This window comes from Taeniopygia guttata, chromosome 2, assembly GCF_048771995.1.
Source record: "Taeniopygia guttata chromosome 2, bTaeGut7.mat, whole genome shotgun sequence".
NCBI lineage: Eukaryota > Metazoa > Chordata > Aves > Passeriformes > Estrildidae > Taeniopygia > Taeniopygia guttata.
The window spans coordinates 108,920,661-108,937,650 of record NC_133026.1 but is presented as its reverse complement, the minus strand read 5'-3'; the positions used below and the strand labels follow the sequence as shown (position 1 = coordinate 108,937,650).

Below are 16,990 nucleotides of genomic sequence, written 5' to 3'. Positions count from 1 at the left end.
GTATTTTTCACATTAAGATTGCCTACACTTACTTTACGGTAAGTGAAACTTGAGTATTTCAACTCACCTTCATGAAATTCATGTGGTTTGTAGCGTGGACATGGCAAAAAAATTCAGACAATGTTGAACATGCTTGGTTTTAATTAGAACTGCTTTGAACAGTTGTATGCTCTGCATGTATGTGTGTTTGGAAAATGTGCCCAAAAGAATTTGTCATATTTGTCTGTAGTAATGTTTCACCTTAGCTAAAAATATTTGGAATACTGATGAGGCATCATGTACTGTTACTTTGGTGTATAATTTGCCATTTTTAGTAAAACGCTTTTGTTGATTTAAACAAGAGCCCCTTTAGCCCAATTGGTTTTACCACTGGCCTGATAAGAGTTTGCTGGAAAAAAAAATCTACTATACAGTTTCATCATGGTTTTCAGGTTCGACAAAATAATTTGCCTGTTCACAAAACTGTGAAATTTGAGTCTAATACTTGAATTTTAACTTCCTCTAACTGATGAAATTTTGGAGAATGGAAAATGCAGTAGCAAGTGTGACTAGTAGCTGTGAAAAATGACATGATAGATGCCAGTCTGAGATAATTTCAGTCATACATTTATTTGGTAGTGGTGAAATACGTATTTCCAGATTGTAAAAAGGAGATACAGCTTTGCACAGTGTTTTGGCCCAAGGCACCTATGCCTAGGGATATCAGGCCTCCCTGCCCTCTGCGATGGATGAGATGAGAGACTGATGAGATGCATCCTCTGCAATGGATGAGATGATGAGACTGATGAGATGCTTCAGTGGAAGCACATCATTGCTTTCCCAGTCTCACAGAATAAAGGAATTCCCTAGGACAGTCTATTATGGCCACACTTTTGGGAAGTGTGTGAAGCTTACTCAGAGATAAGATAAATAAGCAGGGTAGGCTGGCAGGCAGTAGACCATTCTCAGATGCATTGCAGTGGACTGTATTAATCTGAGGAAATCTCAGACTTTTTGTGTACATTCTTGCTTGCCATCTACTGTGGGCATGTCCTTAGTAACTTCATTTACACAAAGCACTCCTGTAGATGGGGAAGATTGATGTCTAGAGCTATAGAGCTCATACAAAAGTACTAAACTTCTTGATTCTTTCAGAATTTAGAACAGGTTGTGGTTCAGTGGTGGCTTGGGGAAAAAAAAATATTAAAATATTTCATATAAAAGACATTTAAACAACACAAAAAAGCGCAAGTGTTTCAGTGTATTGTTATGATTTTGTACTGCGTTTTCCCATCTGTTTTTGCAGTTTGTTTTCTGTTGGGCTTAAGGGAGAGAGAAGACTTCTGTATCCCAGTGATCTGGATAACTAAAGTGCTGCTTGATCTTTCAGATACTTTTCATCTCAGCCATTCTATGCTGGGTCTTGGTCCTGCAGCTCTAATTTACATGGGCAGTCTCATTAATGTTTTTCTGAGATATTTTTTTGCTTACATTGGTAACAGCTAAGGAGTCATGCCATATTTCTGAGAACTCACAATTTTCAAACCAATCAATTAATAATAACTGAGTGCACTACTTAAGTTTTAACTTCCTCTGACAGACGAGTTTTTGGAGAAGTGCAATAATAACCAATTTGATTGTATTTGAAAGGCTGCAATGGAAATAAATGTTAATGACATAGATTATTCCAGGAATTTGCTTAGACATGTTGACAAATAACAGTATTTTATTTATTCACAAGTCTCATGAATCTCAGATATGCCTAAACCTGTTCATCAATAGATGACAGCTGTTGTTTGACAATGCTTCTGGTTGCCAGTGAACTATTTGGACTTGTGAGTCAGTCCTCTGAAAACAATCAAAACCAAAAAACTACCACCCAGAATGCAGTTAGCATTTGCTCTTTTGTGTTCTTTGGTTTCATGCCTGGCAAGCAGTGGTGTTCTCAAGTAGATTTTCAAAAAAATATTACAAGCCATTGTATATGTCCTTTTGGTGTGATTGTTGGTATTTTTCTAAACTAGGATCGGGAGAGAACTCCCTTTAAAAAAAAAACAAAAAGAAGAACGACATTCTCAGCTTTTTCTGAAAACTGCAATAAAACTAACCAAAACTTCTATTCTGCCAACCTCCCAAGAGTGATTGACTACTAAGGTTATTTTAATCATATTAAATATATATATATCTACTGAGTAGAGAGCAGTGAAAATCCATTTAAGACCTTTCCCTGTGCTGTTGAGAGTGACATTTAATGTTTAACAGCTGGATGTCATTTGAGATGAGCATTCAGAAGTAGCAGGCCTCAATTTTGCCCTTTCTTCATTTCTTTACACTTTCCTATGGCAACAAGATTGTTGAGATTATACTGTGTTTTCTATTCCTTTGCTCTTAAAGTACCTTTGGAACTTGTTAGCTGATTTAAAAAAAAATTTGACAGATCAAACTAAAAGATACTTAAGTGCCTGAGTAGTTTCTTGAAAATAAGGTGAGAAGCAGAGCACTCTGCAGAAGGAAAGTCTCCAGCATAAGTTCACAGAGTATTAGAGACCACTGCACAGAGAGACTGAAAAATGCTTCAACCAGCTACTCCAGCTGGAGCTTGCATCACAGATATCAAATTTAATTCACTTCAAGACCTAAATCCATAGGAAATCGGATTTCATTATTGCTGAGGTTCATGGAGTTGTTAGTTTGTCTGAAAGATCCCTGTGTCTCCAGCAGTGCATACTCAGTGTTTCTTTATTATCCCTAGTCATGCATGGAGCCCCAGGCTTTATTTGCCCTTTATTTATCTTGTACTGACCACAGAATAATAATTCATTTGAGAGGTTTTTCATAATGCTTATTCTGCTGTACTTTAGATCCCTTTTAGATTTTTATCTTCTTAACTTTCTTAGTAACATTAGGTATATTCAGCATTGCACATGTGGGAGCAGAGGTACAGAGATTAAAGCAAAGAGGATAAATGGTACCAACTCAGTGCTGGTGCAATGTAAGGCAAAATTTAACTATGCTATCTTATTTAATTCTTAAAAAGTCTGTTCTGGACATTGAATGTGCCATATATTTTTCTGGAAACAGTAGCATATCATTAGGTCATATGAATCAAAACTTAATCACATCATCTGTGTATAGGGGATGAGACTCAGCATGCAATCTTAGCCAGCTACAATTTGCTGACTGGTCTGGAATCATCTCTATTCAATGGAAAGAGATGAGTCTTTAGGATAAAATTGTGGTTTTGAGGTGCCTTTCTCCCTCCATTGATTAAGGAGGCCTCCATATCTCAGTCTATATGGTTTCTTATGATTCAAATTAAATAAATTAAATTCTGAGAGAAAAAAAAGAAAGTTACAGACTTGACTTCTGGCATTTGCTTCTGCAGGATATTGACTTTGAAGATATATTGCTCTCTTAAATAGAGTTTTTATGATGCAACTATATTAAACATCGCCTAGATGATCTGTAGGGTTGAGGAACCTCAAAGATCCACACCTGTCTTCTCAAGTTTGTGAATAACTAACTCAGTACAACATTGTTACAGTCTACATGGTAGTGACAGGAGAGAGAGATAGAGCCCCACGCTTTGCCAGTGCGTTAGATGTTTCAGACATGGTGGAATAGCAGGCTTTGGGAGAAGACCTTCATCAAAGTTCCTCGAGGAATGTAGTCTGCAGCAGTTAGATCCTCCTCTCCTGCTCCTCTACCTGTTCCCACTGTGATTGCCTTCCCTGCTAATATATCTCTAGCCCTTGCTTAGTACTCCATGTCCAGCCCATTGTGATTGTGAGACTACTGTCTTGCATTTTGAACAGATAATTTGAATTCCAGATTATAGGGGAATTACATAAAAAGTATCTGGACTATTAATAACTGAGTTCTCTCTAATGGCAAGTCAGACACTGAAGTCACATGGGACTACATTTCATGAAGTTCTCTGCCAGTCTTTGTCAACTATCACTGTTAAATATAAACAAAATTATTGCAGTAATTAAGTAGGATCATTTTTTAATAAGAGTAAAAATCCTCAAAATTTAAAAAAGTTATAAATAATAGTAACCTCAGTTCCAGTCTCTTCTATTTGTTTCTCCAAAGCTTCTAATTTTTCAGCAAGCACCCCAGGTCTGACTTTGACTGGGAACATGATATAGATAAAGCAAAATCCTATCACTCTTTCAAACCCACCTTCAAAATAACTTAACCAGTATCAAAATACCAAAAACTTGTGCTAGAGAAGGGGGATCCCTCATTAACCCAAGTAGGTTTTTAGCAAGGAATGCACAGCTGAGCTTAATGAAAATTTATATATTAACTCTATTAGAAACCTTTCAAAGAGGTTATTGGAGCTTTTTCATTACATTTTCCTTCATATTCCACCCTAGCTTTCTTGCCTTGATTAAAAAAAAAAAAAAAACCAGAAAAAAAATGTAACTAAGCCATCTCATCACAATTACAGTATGCCAGTGATACAAATTCTTCTTAGAAGTGGGCAGGAGAGCCAGAAGGGGAGATTTAAGCAGGAAGTTGAAACTGGCTTGCAGAGATGCCTGCCAGTTAGGTGAGACATGTCTGCTGTGCTATTTAACAGGAAAAACTAGTATTTAATAGCAGGAAGTTTCAACATCTTACTGAAATCACTGCAGGGTAAAGAGGCATCTGTGTCTGTGGCGGTATTTTCAAAACCTCACTTTGCCCAAGATACAGAAGTGGAGGCTCCAGCTTCTTGGTACCATTTTGGTTGCTCTTACTTTTTCACAGTTTTTTACTGTTTGTTGGCTGACTTGTGGGGCAGTGAATTACAAGCAGCTGAGTTGAAATGTGAGCTGGAAGTGTTAGTGTTCATGGAGCCCTGGAGGAGGAATGCTGCCCGCCTTGTTCTCGCAGGTGGGAGAGATTTGCATACCTCCCTGCTGCAATTTCGGGAGGGGGGGTGCCCCACCTCTCCCAAGGCTTGGCTGAGGCTGAGCACTCCGTGGGTTTGCCCAAATCTGATCGTTGCTTCAGGGCTTTATGCAGGAGTTGTAGTATCTCTTTAGATCATGAATGTCCACTTTTTAATTATGTGTGCAGCACATTTGCTTAAACGGATCCCAGACCCTTATTTGCTTCACAAAGACCCTATAAGGAGCAGTCTTACAAACTGAAGTGATTAATAGTCCTCAGCTTTTAAATGAATTTTTAAATGGCTGTTCTTTATTTGTAGAGTAGTGGTTCTTGTCTGTCTGTCCTTGCTAGTTTGTAGATGAACTAACAAATAATGATTTTAGAGATTATAAGAACTCTTGCATTATCAAATACGTTTCATCATTCTTAATCACTCAGCAGTACTGAGGATTCTTGTTAAGGGTATATGAAGAGCTTCTTTACCATCCAAAAGTAGTATTGAATAGTAAAATGCTAAGGATTCAGATAAGTGTCCTCCTAAGTGTTTAAGGAAATGTAAGTTTTTCCCCTTTGACTGGAAGCATGAAGTTTGGTCTTGAAGTATAATCTGCAACATCTTCAGATTACCTCTTTCCTCTAAGTAAGTGAAACTTGAATTCTGAAACTGTTCAAACAGGGATTTTTCCAGGGCTCTTTTACTACCTAAACTGATTGTTTTCTTCAGAAAAGTCATGGGTGAAACAAAACCTATTTAGTTGATGTTCATAACAATCAGTGCTCAGTGTTATTTCTTGGTCTCAATTGAGTGAAGTTAAATTTCTTACTGTAGCATTATCTTCCAAAGCTTTTATTTTCCCTTCAGAATCTTATCTATAAATCAGAGTGGTATTTTGTTTCTTGAGATGACAAGGTTATGTTTGTGTAATTTTGATTCTGCCTTGCTCCTTTTTTTAAAGAGGTCTTCATACTTTTAATTTACTTTCTATGCTTGCAGACTACCAAATACTGTCTCTGTCTAGCAGAAACCGTAATAGCTAATGCCTGTACCTCCCACAAAAAATAAATTAAAAAAAAAAAACAAAACCAAAAAACCCAAACCAAACAAACAACCCCAAGTAAAAGTGCACCTGCTGTTTTTCTTCATTATGTAGAGAATTAATTATGACAAGAAATTTCTAAAATCAGTAAGCAACAGTCTTTGGATATCCTAGTCAGATGGTATTTGCTAATAATTTTACTGATGACAACTTCAGCATCCATCCTGGGATTTAGACACTACAATACATTTCCTGCCCTCTGCTCCTTCCTCTATCCATCACTTTTGATCCCCTCTCAGATGTTTCACGTTCTCTCCCCAGCACCATGCACTGTGGAAGCCTCCCTGGGTCCCTACAGCCTCAGGGAGGAATGAGCTCAGCCACTCTCTTTGTGGCTCTGGCATAGGGCAGCCAGCATCCTGGAAGAGCTGGAATTATGGCTACAGAAGGAAAAAGGAAATGAATTCTATGCATCTTCTCCAGAATTTTAAGAAGTGATGAATATTCTCAGACAAAGAGGCAGAAGGCTTATTTGTAGCACAGGGGAGACTTTATATTTTGCCCTCATTCTGATGCAGCTGAGTAATTTTAGGTGAATCTTTCTGGATGTAGTCAATGTTCAACTACCCTGTGAATTTTTATGTGTAAGTTTTCAATTTGGAATCATTATTAGTATTGTATTACATGATGCCTTTTTTCCCCTTCTTCCTTTCTTTTTTTCCTGTGCTTTGGTTTTCATTCATTCCAGTTTAGATAGCCGTTGTCTCTGGAAGCTTCTCTCTATTGTCAGACATGGCTGTTTATGGCTGTTATTGATTATTGTTTGGGTTGAGAGAGGAATGTGGTGAATCCACTGGTTGCATTTATTTCTCAGAGCTTGGTTGGTAGGCCTGCCAAGACACGGGCAGCAGAGTGGCAGGTAGAGAAGTTGGGGCTTTCATTTTCCTGGGCATGGGACAATATTCTCTGTGTCTTTGTGCCTGCCCTAGTTCAGGGTTCAGTGTTCATAGTTTCAGAGAACAAGATTGCGACATGTTCTGCATTGCACAACTGACTTTGATCGTTTCTCTGGTCAACATTAATTATCTAGTTGAGTTCATTGCTGAAAGGAAGAGTCCTGGTTTTGATGATTTTCATTTTTGTTACAATCTGCTTTTGCAATCAGTACATAAATGTTTTACAAGGGTGGAGCACTATTTTGATAGTTTATCATGATAAAGACTGACCTGTTTCCATTTGAGGGCATTTGTGGTTATTAAATAGAGGCAAGAAAACATAATTTTAGTCAATTTCACAAAACAAGTTAACATCCTGTATTACAGTTAATAGCCTGTACCTGTTCCTTTCAACTGGACTTTTCCAACCCATGCTCAATACTTTGAAGATAAGGGTACTTAACTGAAAATTAGCTAAAATTGGTGTAGTCAACAGAAGAACCTGTACTTATAGAACAGTTCATGTGAGTAAAGATTTTCAGGATTGGCACGTATGGTTTGTAGTGACTCCTCAAAAGACACTTTCTATCACCTTCAGATTTAGGATACATGTTTGAGGCAGCTAAAGAATGTAAAGATGCCAAATAGGACTTGCATAGGCATCAGTTTCAATCTAATTTATTAGAAAACTTCAATCATTTAATTAAATATTCAAAGGATAAAAATATCCAATGACTGCACCAAATATTTTACATTAAAGTGTATGAAAAAGCAAACTTTTTAACTGTTGTGTTCTAATTATCTTAATGAAGTGTTTGCTTTTGTTTATTTTTCAGAAATCCGGTGTATTACATGACTTAGACGTTGTGTCTCTAAATGAAACTAAGAAGAGAACCTGCTGTACATTCTAAAATACTGTTTCTTATTCAATTTTCTCTTCAGGAAATATCAAGTGTTACAAAGGAACATATAAGATTTTAAAAGTGAGCCTGTAATGCAAAAATACAGTGTTTAAGCATCCTTTGTATTACACAGACATTGTCACCAAATTTTTTTATATGTTTATATTATATTTTCATATTTTTTATGTGAAGATAAAACAGTTATCTGATTTAGGAATTATTAGGTGCTTCACAGGGTGACCATGCTTGAATGTAAATGTTTGCAGAATTGAAGTCTAAGTGTACTAATTTTCTGTTATTAAAAAATACCCTTCACTTTTTTTGTGTATTATTTATACCAGTTTTGTAATGCAGTGAACATTGACATCATCACACAAGCAACCGTCTGATATATGAAATCACATAACATCTCTTTAAGTACCTGATACTTACTGTAATCCCTTAAGACAAATCTCAGAATTTTTGGCTTGGTTTCTTTTATACCCATTTCAGACACATACATGCTACTTCAATACTCTTGAATAGGGACTCTGCAAAGGTGGTGTCTGAGAGAAAGGGGCAAACCCATATTAAGATTGGTGTCATAGAATGGTTTGGGTTGGAAGAGAGCTTGAAGGTCATCTAGTTCCAACCTCCCTAATATGGGCAGGGACATTTTCCAGTAGAGTGTATCTTCCTGAGAATTCTGAACCATCCCCCCTTCCCCTTCCCCTTCCCTCATGAGAACTACCAACCTTCCTATCTTCCCTTGTAGTCTGGATTTTCAGAATCTTTTGCCCTTTTTGTCTCCCTCCTCTTAAGGTTCTTGAGTTGGTTCTCAGCTATCCCGGACTGTAGACCTGAAAACTAAGCATAAAAACTGAAAACTGTTTAAATAAAAACAGCTGGATAGATTTAAATTATGTTTTCACTGTCTTACTTATGATACTCCTTTATGCATTCCAGCATCAGCATAATGCAAGGTAGCCTAGCACATTTGTGATCCGCAGAACTGTGTCTTTTATCCCGCTACATACTTGTGCAGTTGATTGTTCCTTTGGATGTGTAAAACCTTCTGTTTCTCTTTGTTTGGTGGCATTTCAGTTGCTCCAGTCTGCCAGGATCCCTCTGAATTATAACGTTGTACTCCAACATAGTTGGAGCCTCTTCCTATAAATACAGTCTCCAAATATAAGTGTACTCTGTTCAGTCATCGATGATGTTGATGAAGGTCCTGGATAGTTCCGGATCCAAGATGGATCTAAGTGAAACCCTATTCAGTGTATCCTTTCAGCTTTGGAGTATTAATTATTTCCAAATAATTTTGTATTTATATTGCCTAAACTGTTCATTTGGAGTTTTTTTGTTAAGAGCATATTATAAGAAACTTTTATGATCCTCAGTCTTTCTCCGCCATCCGCAAAGCCTGTTAAAATCTTTTGAGTTAGTAGAAATTCACTTGATCAGTTTGTATATTATATCAGTTTGGTATTTCCTTCTCTTCTTTGAGAGAGATGCAATCCCTTTTGGGTTTTCTGGAACCTCATTCTGTTGATTTTTGGAAATCATCAGTAGCAATTTTAACATAGTTTGAACCATAAGGGAGCTTCATCAGGTCCAGTCTGTCCAAAAATCTTTAACTTTTCAATGTATTTTCCAGTTTATTTGTTCCTTTTTTTGGCCTTAGATGGTGGTGGTAGAGTGAAATCACATTTGCCTTCTAAAATTGAAGGCTGAGGTTGAAAGTATCAGCATCACCAGTGATGAAGACTTACCCCTCTGTGGAATAACACAAATTTTTTCCTTAGTATTCTTACTGTGCATCTTACCAACAGGCTTGCTATCTTTAAAATCCAATTTTCTAACTTTCTGGGAGCTTATCTTTCAGGTTTTGTCCATACATAGTCTATTATATTTATTAATAATTTAGTAATTTGACCTACTTTCTATTTTATTTCAGGTCACTGAAGATCTCATGATTCATCCAACTTAATCTTTATCTCACTTCCTTCCCCACCTCTGTATAGATCAAATTTTGCAGTTTTGCCTTTCAGCAGTAGTTCTGTGATGAATTTCCAGCTGTCCTGAACTCACAGTTCACCTACTGGTTCTCTAGGTTTAAGCCTCCATGTAATTCCTCCTTCTTTTTATAACAATGGAAATTGATTTTAAAGGGTCAGATTAATTTGTACTTTTGATTTCTTCTCTTTATAGCTAATGAGAATTTCAAGTAAGGAATTTCTTCTATGCATTTTTCCTTTGTGCAGAGATTCCTGCTATGTGTGCTTAGGTATGATCCAGTCCCACCTGAGGGAGATGCAGAGATTCAGGTTCCCATGGCAGTTTTTGTAGGATGGTAACTCCTGCTAGCTGATGCTTCACCTAACATTCCATGAGCACCATGAGCGCTCTCCTTTTCACATCTCCTGGAGCAAAACAACTGCCTTTTTTCAAACATACTCATTGTAGATTACAGGAGTGTGCCAGTGGGGAATAAACACCACTCTCACTAGAAAGGGCCAAAAAAGGTTCAGGTTGGACATCAGGAAAATTTTCTTCATGGAAAGGGTTGTTAAGCATTGTTAACTGTTGGAACAGGCTGCCCAGGGAGGGGGTAGAGACACCATCCCTGGAAGTGTTCCAAGAAATAACTGGATGTGGCATATAGTGCTGTTGTTTAGTTGACAAGGTGGTGTTTGGTCCAAGGTTGCACTCAATGGTATTGGTAGTCTGTTCCAACTTAAATAATTTTGTAATTTAGAGATTCAGGGAAAGAAATTTGGGATCTGATTCTGAAATTATCACTGCATCTTCTGTTATATCCCGCTGGATTTGTAAATATTAGGAAAATTGTGCCTTTGATATAAAAAAAAATCATATGGAAACAAGGAGTGCAAATTATTGGGGCTTTTTAAAAAGAAATACCAAATATTATAGTTTCCCATGAAACTTACTGTATAAAGCTCAGTTTTATTTGATGTATGGACACAACACCATAAAGCATGTTACCAGACTCATACTAAAATGAGTTTGTTGTAAACAGTTCCTTTTCAGATGTTAGCACATATATATGAACTGAGAATGATCTGAAATGCTTTTAGAATAATGTTATTGGCAATGGAATATATACATACTACAGACTTTACAGACTACTGCAGAAATGTGTTATGAAATCAATGTGCAAGTCAAAAATGCATTTAAGAATAATTTCAGGAATTATTCTGAGTCCTTTTGCCACTGCTTATGGTTTTATGGCAAGAATTTTCTGTTGATTCATAAAGACTGTCCCTGAACACCACCTGAAAGGCACATAGACAAAAACTAAGACACTGTGAAACTGAGGCCCTGGCCCTAGGGTGGATTTACTCTTCAGGTCTGGTGGCTTCATTAGCATTTTACATCACTAGGAGACTGGTAAGGCATTGCTAGACATCAGGAAAATTATCTCTAAAGTGTTAATTATACACAAGGTGCAGTTAAAACAAGAAATTTCTGTTATGTGCTGGTGATTTGAATGCCATTTATGTACTATTAGAATATATTCCAAGAAGGTGGAGCTGGAGTACAGTTAGGACACATAACAAAGTGACTCAAAGAGCAAGAGCAAGACATTTAAATAGAAGTGAGCATTATGAACTTCCTGTCTGGAAACAACTGAATGAAATCTAGATATTATCTAGAAGTTAGATTTTTTTTTTTAATGCACATTGTGCCAGTAAAATGGTTAAAAATGGTCTGGGTTTTCACTGGTTGGAGAGAAAACAAACACAGTCACAGGAAGGCAGATTTAAAGGCCATAGGACATCTAGTACATAAGAATGAAAATATGTTTCAAGAAAAATCAACAGTAACTATTTTTGTGTGAGAGATCCTTTTCTTCCCAGACGGCAGAAGTGCATGATGTCTGAGACAAATACTGTGAGATGGTATCTCTCCTGGAATTAATGGTCCCCAAGATTGTGTTTAAGAACAATTCCTGACAGACTAGTGCTTCAAGTCCTGGTGAATCTCAGTCTGATCTGATCTGCTTCACTTTACATACTGCACCTGGAGACCTCATCAAGCCTGAATGAGCCAAACCCATGTGTTCCATATTTCAACAATAATGCTCTTAGCAACAGTGCTCAAGTTCACTGAAGACACAAAGCTGTGAGGAGTGGCTGATACCTGCTGGGAAGCAGCTCTGTGGAGAAGGACCTGAGGGTCCTGGTGGACAACGAGCTGTCCATGAGCCAGCAGGGAGCCCTGGTGGCCAGGAAGGCCAGTGGTATCCTGGGTACATTAGGAACAGCATTGCCAGCTGATCCAGGGAGGTGATCTTGCCCCTCTACTCAGCCCTGGTGAGGCCACGTCGAGGGTGCTGTGTCCAGTTCACAATACAAGAGGGGCATGGAGCTCCTGGAGTGGGTCCAGTGGAGGGCAACAAAGATGATTTAGGGGCTGGAGCATCTCTGCTATGACAAAAGGCTGAGGGAGTCAGGCCTGTTCAGCCTTGAGAAGAGGTGAGAGATGACAGAGGGGACTTTAAAGTGTTTGTAAGTACCTGAAGGGAGGGTCTCAAGAGGATGGAGCCAGGCTCTTGTCAGTGATGGCAAGCTATAGGTCAAGATGCAACAGGCAGAAACTGAGGCACAGGAAGTTCCACTTGAATGTGAGGAAGACCTTCTTTACTGTACAGGTGACCATGGACTGGAACAGATTTCCCAGAGGAGTTGTGGAACCTCCCTCAATTGAGATATTCTAGAACTGTCTAGATGCAATCCTGTGCCATGTCCTCTGGCACGGAGGTTGGACCAGATGACCCAATGTAGTCCAACCTGAGCCAGTCTGCTTTGCACTTCAACAGTTTAATTCACTAATGTTGTTGAAAAGCATTTGGTGAACTTGGTAAAAGGAAAACTACTTTGAAAAGAAGTATCTTTTCAAGGTAAATTTAAAAAAAATTAAAGCTAATTATGCTGCTAGGTAGGATCTAACAGCAGAAGAAACTTTTGTAAAGAACAAAGCTTTTTCACAGTGCTGGGAAAATCCAGTGCCACACTGTATCACTAAAACATGAATGCACAGCAGGATGAGCTTAAAGCCAACCTTTATCCACAAAAAGCAAGATAACTTGGGTTTTCTGTAATCTTCTATTTCGACTAGTTTCTACAGTCTTCGTTTCATCTTGGAGACCATGGATAGTCCCAGTCTCTGTTTGCAGCAGAGTAGAACAAGAGCATTTCTGTCTTAGCCCTCCTCTTCATGGCCGTGCTGGGCCACCAGCAGTGACAAAGGCACGCAGCAGTGTCTGGCCCGTTACCCAGGCCATGAGGAAGGGTGAGCAGCAGGAGCTCTCTTGGTACCACAGCTCTGCCATCCCTGGTATCTCAAGGATAGATAGAGAAGCTGGAGCCTGGAGAGAGATGTTGGCTGTGGATGTTGTCAGTAGTTTTGCTAATCACTGCAAGGCACTTTTACGACTCTAGTCAACAGTAAGGGCTTAAATGTAGCCAAGTTTGCTGCAATAAAATAAACAGTTTTGACACAGGAGGGAACAAAATAAACTTGAGCACAGTACAGTGCAACCACCCAGGAGTTTTTCTGGTTTAATTTCCCAGAGTTTCTGCAGTCTGGCAGCCTGGAGATCAAAACACATAAAATAAAGGATAACATTAAATAAAATATCTTATGGAGATCATATAAGATTTCACCACAGAAGCCACTTTGAAGAAGTAATGTCTAGAAACGTTTCCTTGGAATACGCAATATATGTAATACCTGCATGTGCATTAACAGTGCATAGCCTACATACATGGACTCACACGTACATACGTAACTCATAGGTGAAAACTAAAGTAAGAGATACATAGCCCAAGTGCGGGCTGCACGTCGGGCGAGCGGTCGGAGGGTGGAGTGAGAGGGACGGGCTGGGCGGCTCGGCTCTGGCTCTGGCTCTCCGCGCCGGGCGGGCGGGCAGCCCGGCACTTTCCTTTTCGGCGCGGGGAGGAGCGGCAGCTGCGCAGGCGTTGCTCGCACCCTGTTGATTAGTCAGTGCTGGGATGGCGCTTCCTGGGCCAGGCGCGGCGGCGGCGGCGGGCGGCCCCAGCCGGTCCCGGGGGGCGGCGGGAGCAGCAGCAGCCGCAGAGGCAGCAGCAGCCGCCGCAGCAGCAGCAGCCGCCGCAGCAGCAGCAGCGGGCGCCCGGCGGGCCTTCCTCTCTGCCTAGCCCCGCGCGTCCCGGGCGCCTGGCGCGGAGCGAGCCGCGCTCCCTCCCTCCCTCTCTCCCTCCCGGCGCCCCCTCCGCCGCCCGCCCCGCTGGCAGCCGCCCCGCCGGGTGGGAGCGCCCCGCCGGCGCTGCCTGTCTGGCTGCTCCCTCCCCTCCCGGGCCGGGAAGATGGACCCCGGCCCGCCGCTGGGCTGCAACCTCAAGGACGTGAAGTGGAGCGCGGTGGCCGTGCCCCTGGACCTGCTCGTCAGCACCTACCGGCTGCCCCAGATCGCCCGGCTGGACAGCGGTGCGTGGGGCGGGGAGCGGGGCCGGGCGGGCGCCGGGCTGCGGGCGGGCTGCCGGACACGGTCCCGGGAGCGCCCCGTGCCTCCCGCGGCTCCTGGGAGCGCTCTCCCGGCCGTCCTCGAACTGGCATCCGCTGCTGCCGGGGCTCGCTGTGAGGCTCTGCTCGCCGCGGAGCCCGCGCGTTGCTTTGCACCAAAATAGCTGGGTAATGTGTCCCTGTGTCCCCTCCGCGTGTGCGGAGGGCAGCTTGGTGGAGCGTGTTTGCTGTCAGCAGCCTGCCCTACTGAGAGAGGTCCTCGTAGTCCCAAATTAAGCGTGGAAGGGCATTTTCAGCACTAGAGGCTCGGTGTTTTGATGAAGTGATGCTACAGCAAGGCCAAATGAAAAGGGATACAAAATAGCCAAGTGGGCTAAATCCCTTGTGTTACAATTCCCTAAGAAGGCCACGGACCTGTAAAAAAAAAAAAATTTAAAAAAATTAGTAACATAAGAAGCCTTTGCAGTCTCCAGATAACTTTTTATTACAGTTTGCTTGGGTGCTCACCTGCCGTTTCCGAGTGTGCAGCTTTTTGTTTACTCCAGGAAATATGAATCAGGTCTGACAGCTATGACAGCACCATTTTACTGTTCCTAGATCCATGTCTTGAAAAGTAATGCGTCGGCACAGACACATTAAAATACGGGATTTTTTTTATAAAGGCTCGGACAGCTGCTTTGTAATAATGTGTATGTGCATTGCATGATAGCTCCATGAAAACTGTCCAGCTCTCTAAAGGAATGCAGAAGATTACTCACAAACTGGATAAAAATTCTAGGCTTTTTAATTCATTAGCTTATGTAGTCATGTACTTTTACGATGTAATACAGCAGTTCTTCATTTATCAAGTTTTGTATTGATTTGAAAAGTTAAAAATGAGCACAGAGACATCATCCTCTGTTACTTCCCAGTGTACAGGTCAAGACCAAGACTGTTTTATTACTTAACTGCAGTTTTCATAATGCAGGGATGATTTTTGACTTTGCCCCTGGATTATGCAGTATTTTTCTTTTCACTCGTAGTACTTCCTCAGAGCTGGCACTCAGAAGTAGATTAAAGAAAGGGCGTTTTTTGCTTTTTTAGCTGCATCTGCCTGATCATCATACTGTCAAATATATGTTGTCCTGTGAGAATGGCAAAGCTGGTATGTTAAGGAGTTCCTCATGGTAGTACCTTCTGTCACTAGGAGCAGCCAAGATGGCCTCCAGTCACTGTACTTAAGGCTGTTAATTTACTTGAGGCTCCTGGCACTGATTCAGGCTTTAACAGGATGGATATATTGATGACTTATTAATTTCCCTCTCTGTGTGTTACACCTCCAAATCTCCCCACTCCTCTTGTCTTTCTTCATTGGAAGGTCCATGAAAAAGCTTTGTGGGTAGAGAAAGCTTAAGGGTTTTGAAGCAAGCGGCTGTTGGGGTTTTTCTGGGGAGGGTCCTTGTGTTGGAGGCGTTGATGGGAATATCCCATAATTGTTGGGGAGACAAAGATGTTGTGGCTTTTGTGCAAAGGCTTCTTTGTCCCATGTGCCACATTTAAGAGCATATGCACAGGCAAGTGGATGTAAACAGACCTGAGCTCTTCTGCCGTGCCCTGAGATGGCCAGACAGGAGGCAGCTGTTGGTGTAGGTGTCCTGCAGTAGTGGTTCAACCCCGCACTGCCAAGAGGCAGGCTCAGGTGGGGCTCTGTGTGAAGGGTTTTGGGTTGGAGCTGATTTAGGTCTGCCCAGTTTGGTGGCTCGTGGGTCTGGTTTTACCTTCTCAAATGCATGCACTTTTAACTTCGGCCACTTACAGACAGCAGACAAATCAATATTTTATAAAAACGCAGACGCCATGGTCTTTGGGATAGGAAGAAAATGCTTTTCCTTTTTCCAGAGAAGCTTGTCTTGCAATAAGAGAAAGCAACCATGAATCAGTGGATAGCCTTCTAAAGTAGGAAAGTTGGGAATGTGCAATGCTTGTGGAATTGACTGGAGCATGGGCTGTTGTGGGGTGGTTGCTCTGCATCCCGGGTCTTGTCTTGCAAGGTTAACAAGTGGAGCTCTGTCGGAAAATTTCTTGATGCAGCGCTGAAGAAAATAAATGCAGAGTCCAATCCAAATGTGTGTCATCCAGTGCTTAGGAAGTTTAAGGCTACCTCTGTTAGCAAGGTAGTGTGCCAGTTTTATCAGGGTGTGGCTCTTGTCTTTCTGTCAGGGTTTGTTTGCTCAGAAATGCCCTTATGTCGTCTTCAGGTGCTGAATTCCTCTCCAGGTCAGGGGAAGCTGCATATGTTTCATGCTGTTGGATATTGAACCACCTGTAGATGTCTGTCTTCAGTCACCTTTTGATTCTGTGGTTGGCCTCTGTCTGTAGCAGCAAGTTGTTTCTTGGCTGTTGTTTCATTTTTCATGAAGTTTTGTGAAAGCCAGAATTTGTTTCTTCTGGCAGACTAGGATATAGGAGAGGATTGTAAAGCTGGAGTTGTATTCTCTTCAGACGATGTCAGTCTTACGGTGTTGTTTCTACATTTCTTAATAGAGTTCAGCACTTGGTGGATAATATTCTTAGATGACACCCATACAAGATGTCCAGTTTTGCACTGTGCTTCACCTTCTGGCCTCTCAGTATAAAGTGGAAAATGGATATGATCAGTTTTATTCTTTGAGCTTGGATGTGCAGCTCCTGGAAAATTGCCCTTAAGTAATTCAGTTTGATTTCTTGACAGGATGAAGTTATGAAATATTTATGTGCACTAAAT

The 16,990-nt window shown here is 40.8% G+C and overlaps 2 protein-coding genes across 5 annotated transcripts in view; both read left to right on the top strand.

Moving 5' to 3' along the window:
- The window catches only part of LOC101234096 (ras-related protein Rab-10), a 60,098-nt gene that overhangs the window by 23,436 nt on the left and 19,672 nt on the right, over nt 1–16,990 (top strand). For 2 of the 3 annotated variants that reach the window (XM_004175229.6, XM_012572000.5), the window contains one exon: nt 7,672–8,057. The exons of the other annotated variant lie outside the window; for it this stretch is intronic. In XM_004175229.6, the coding sequence (XP_004175277.5) occupies nt 7,672–7,746 (75 nt within the window). In that variant the 3' untranslated portion in view covers nt 7,747–8,057. Of the gene's footprint in view, nt 1–7,671; nt 8,058–16,990 lie in introns of those variants that run through there. 3 annotated transcript variants of the gene reach the window in all.
- Nucleotides 13,535–16,990, top strand: part of GAREM1 (GRB2 associated regulator of MAPK1 subtype 1) — a 102,093-nt gene continuing 98,637 nt past the window's right edge. Inside the window, exon 1 of one of the 2 annotated variants that reach the window (XM_072924595.1) lies at nt 13,535–14,211. In XM_072924595.1, coding sequence (XP_072780696.1) covers nt 14,091–14,211 — 121 coding nt within the window. In that variant the 5' untranslated portion in view covers nt 13,535–14,090. The remainder of the gene's footprint in view (nt 14,212–16,990) is intronic. The other variant, XM_030266139.4, reaches the window with a different exon arrangement.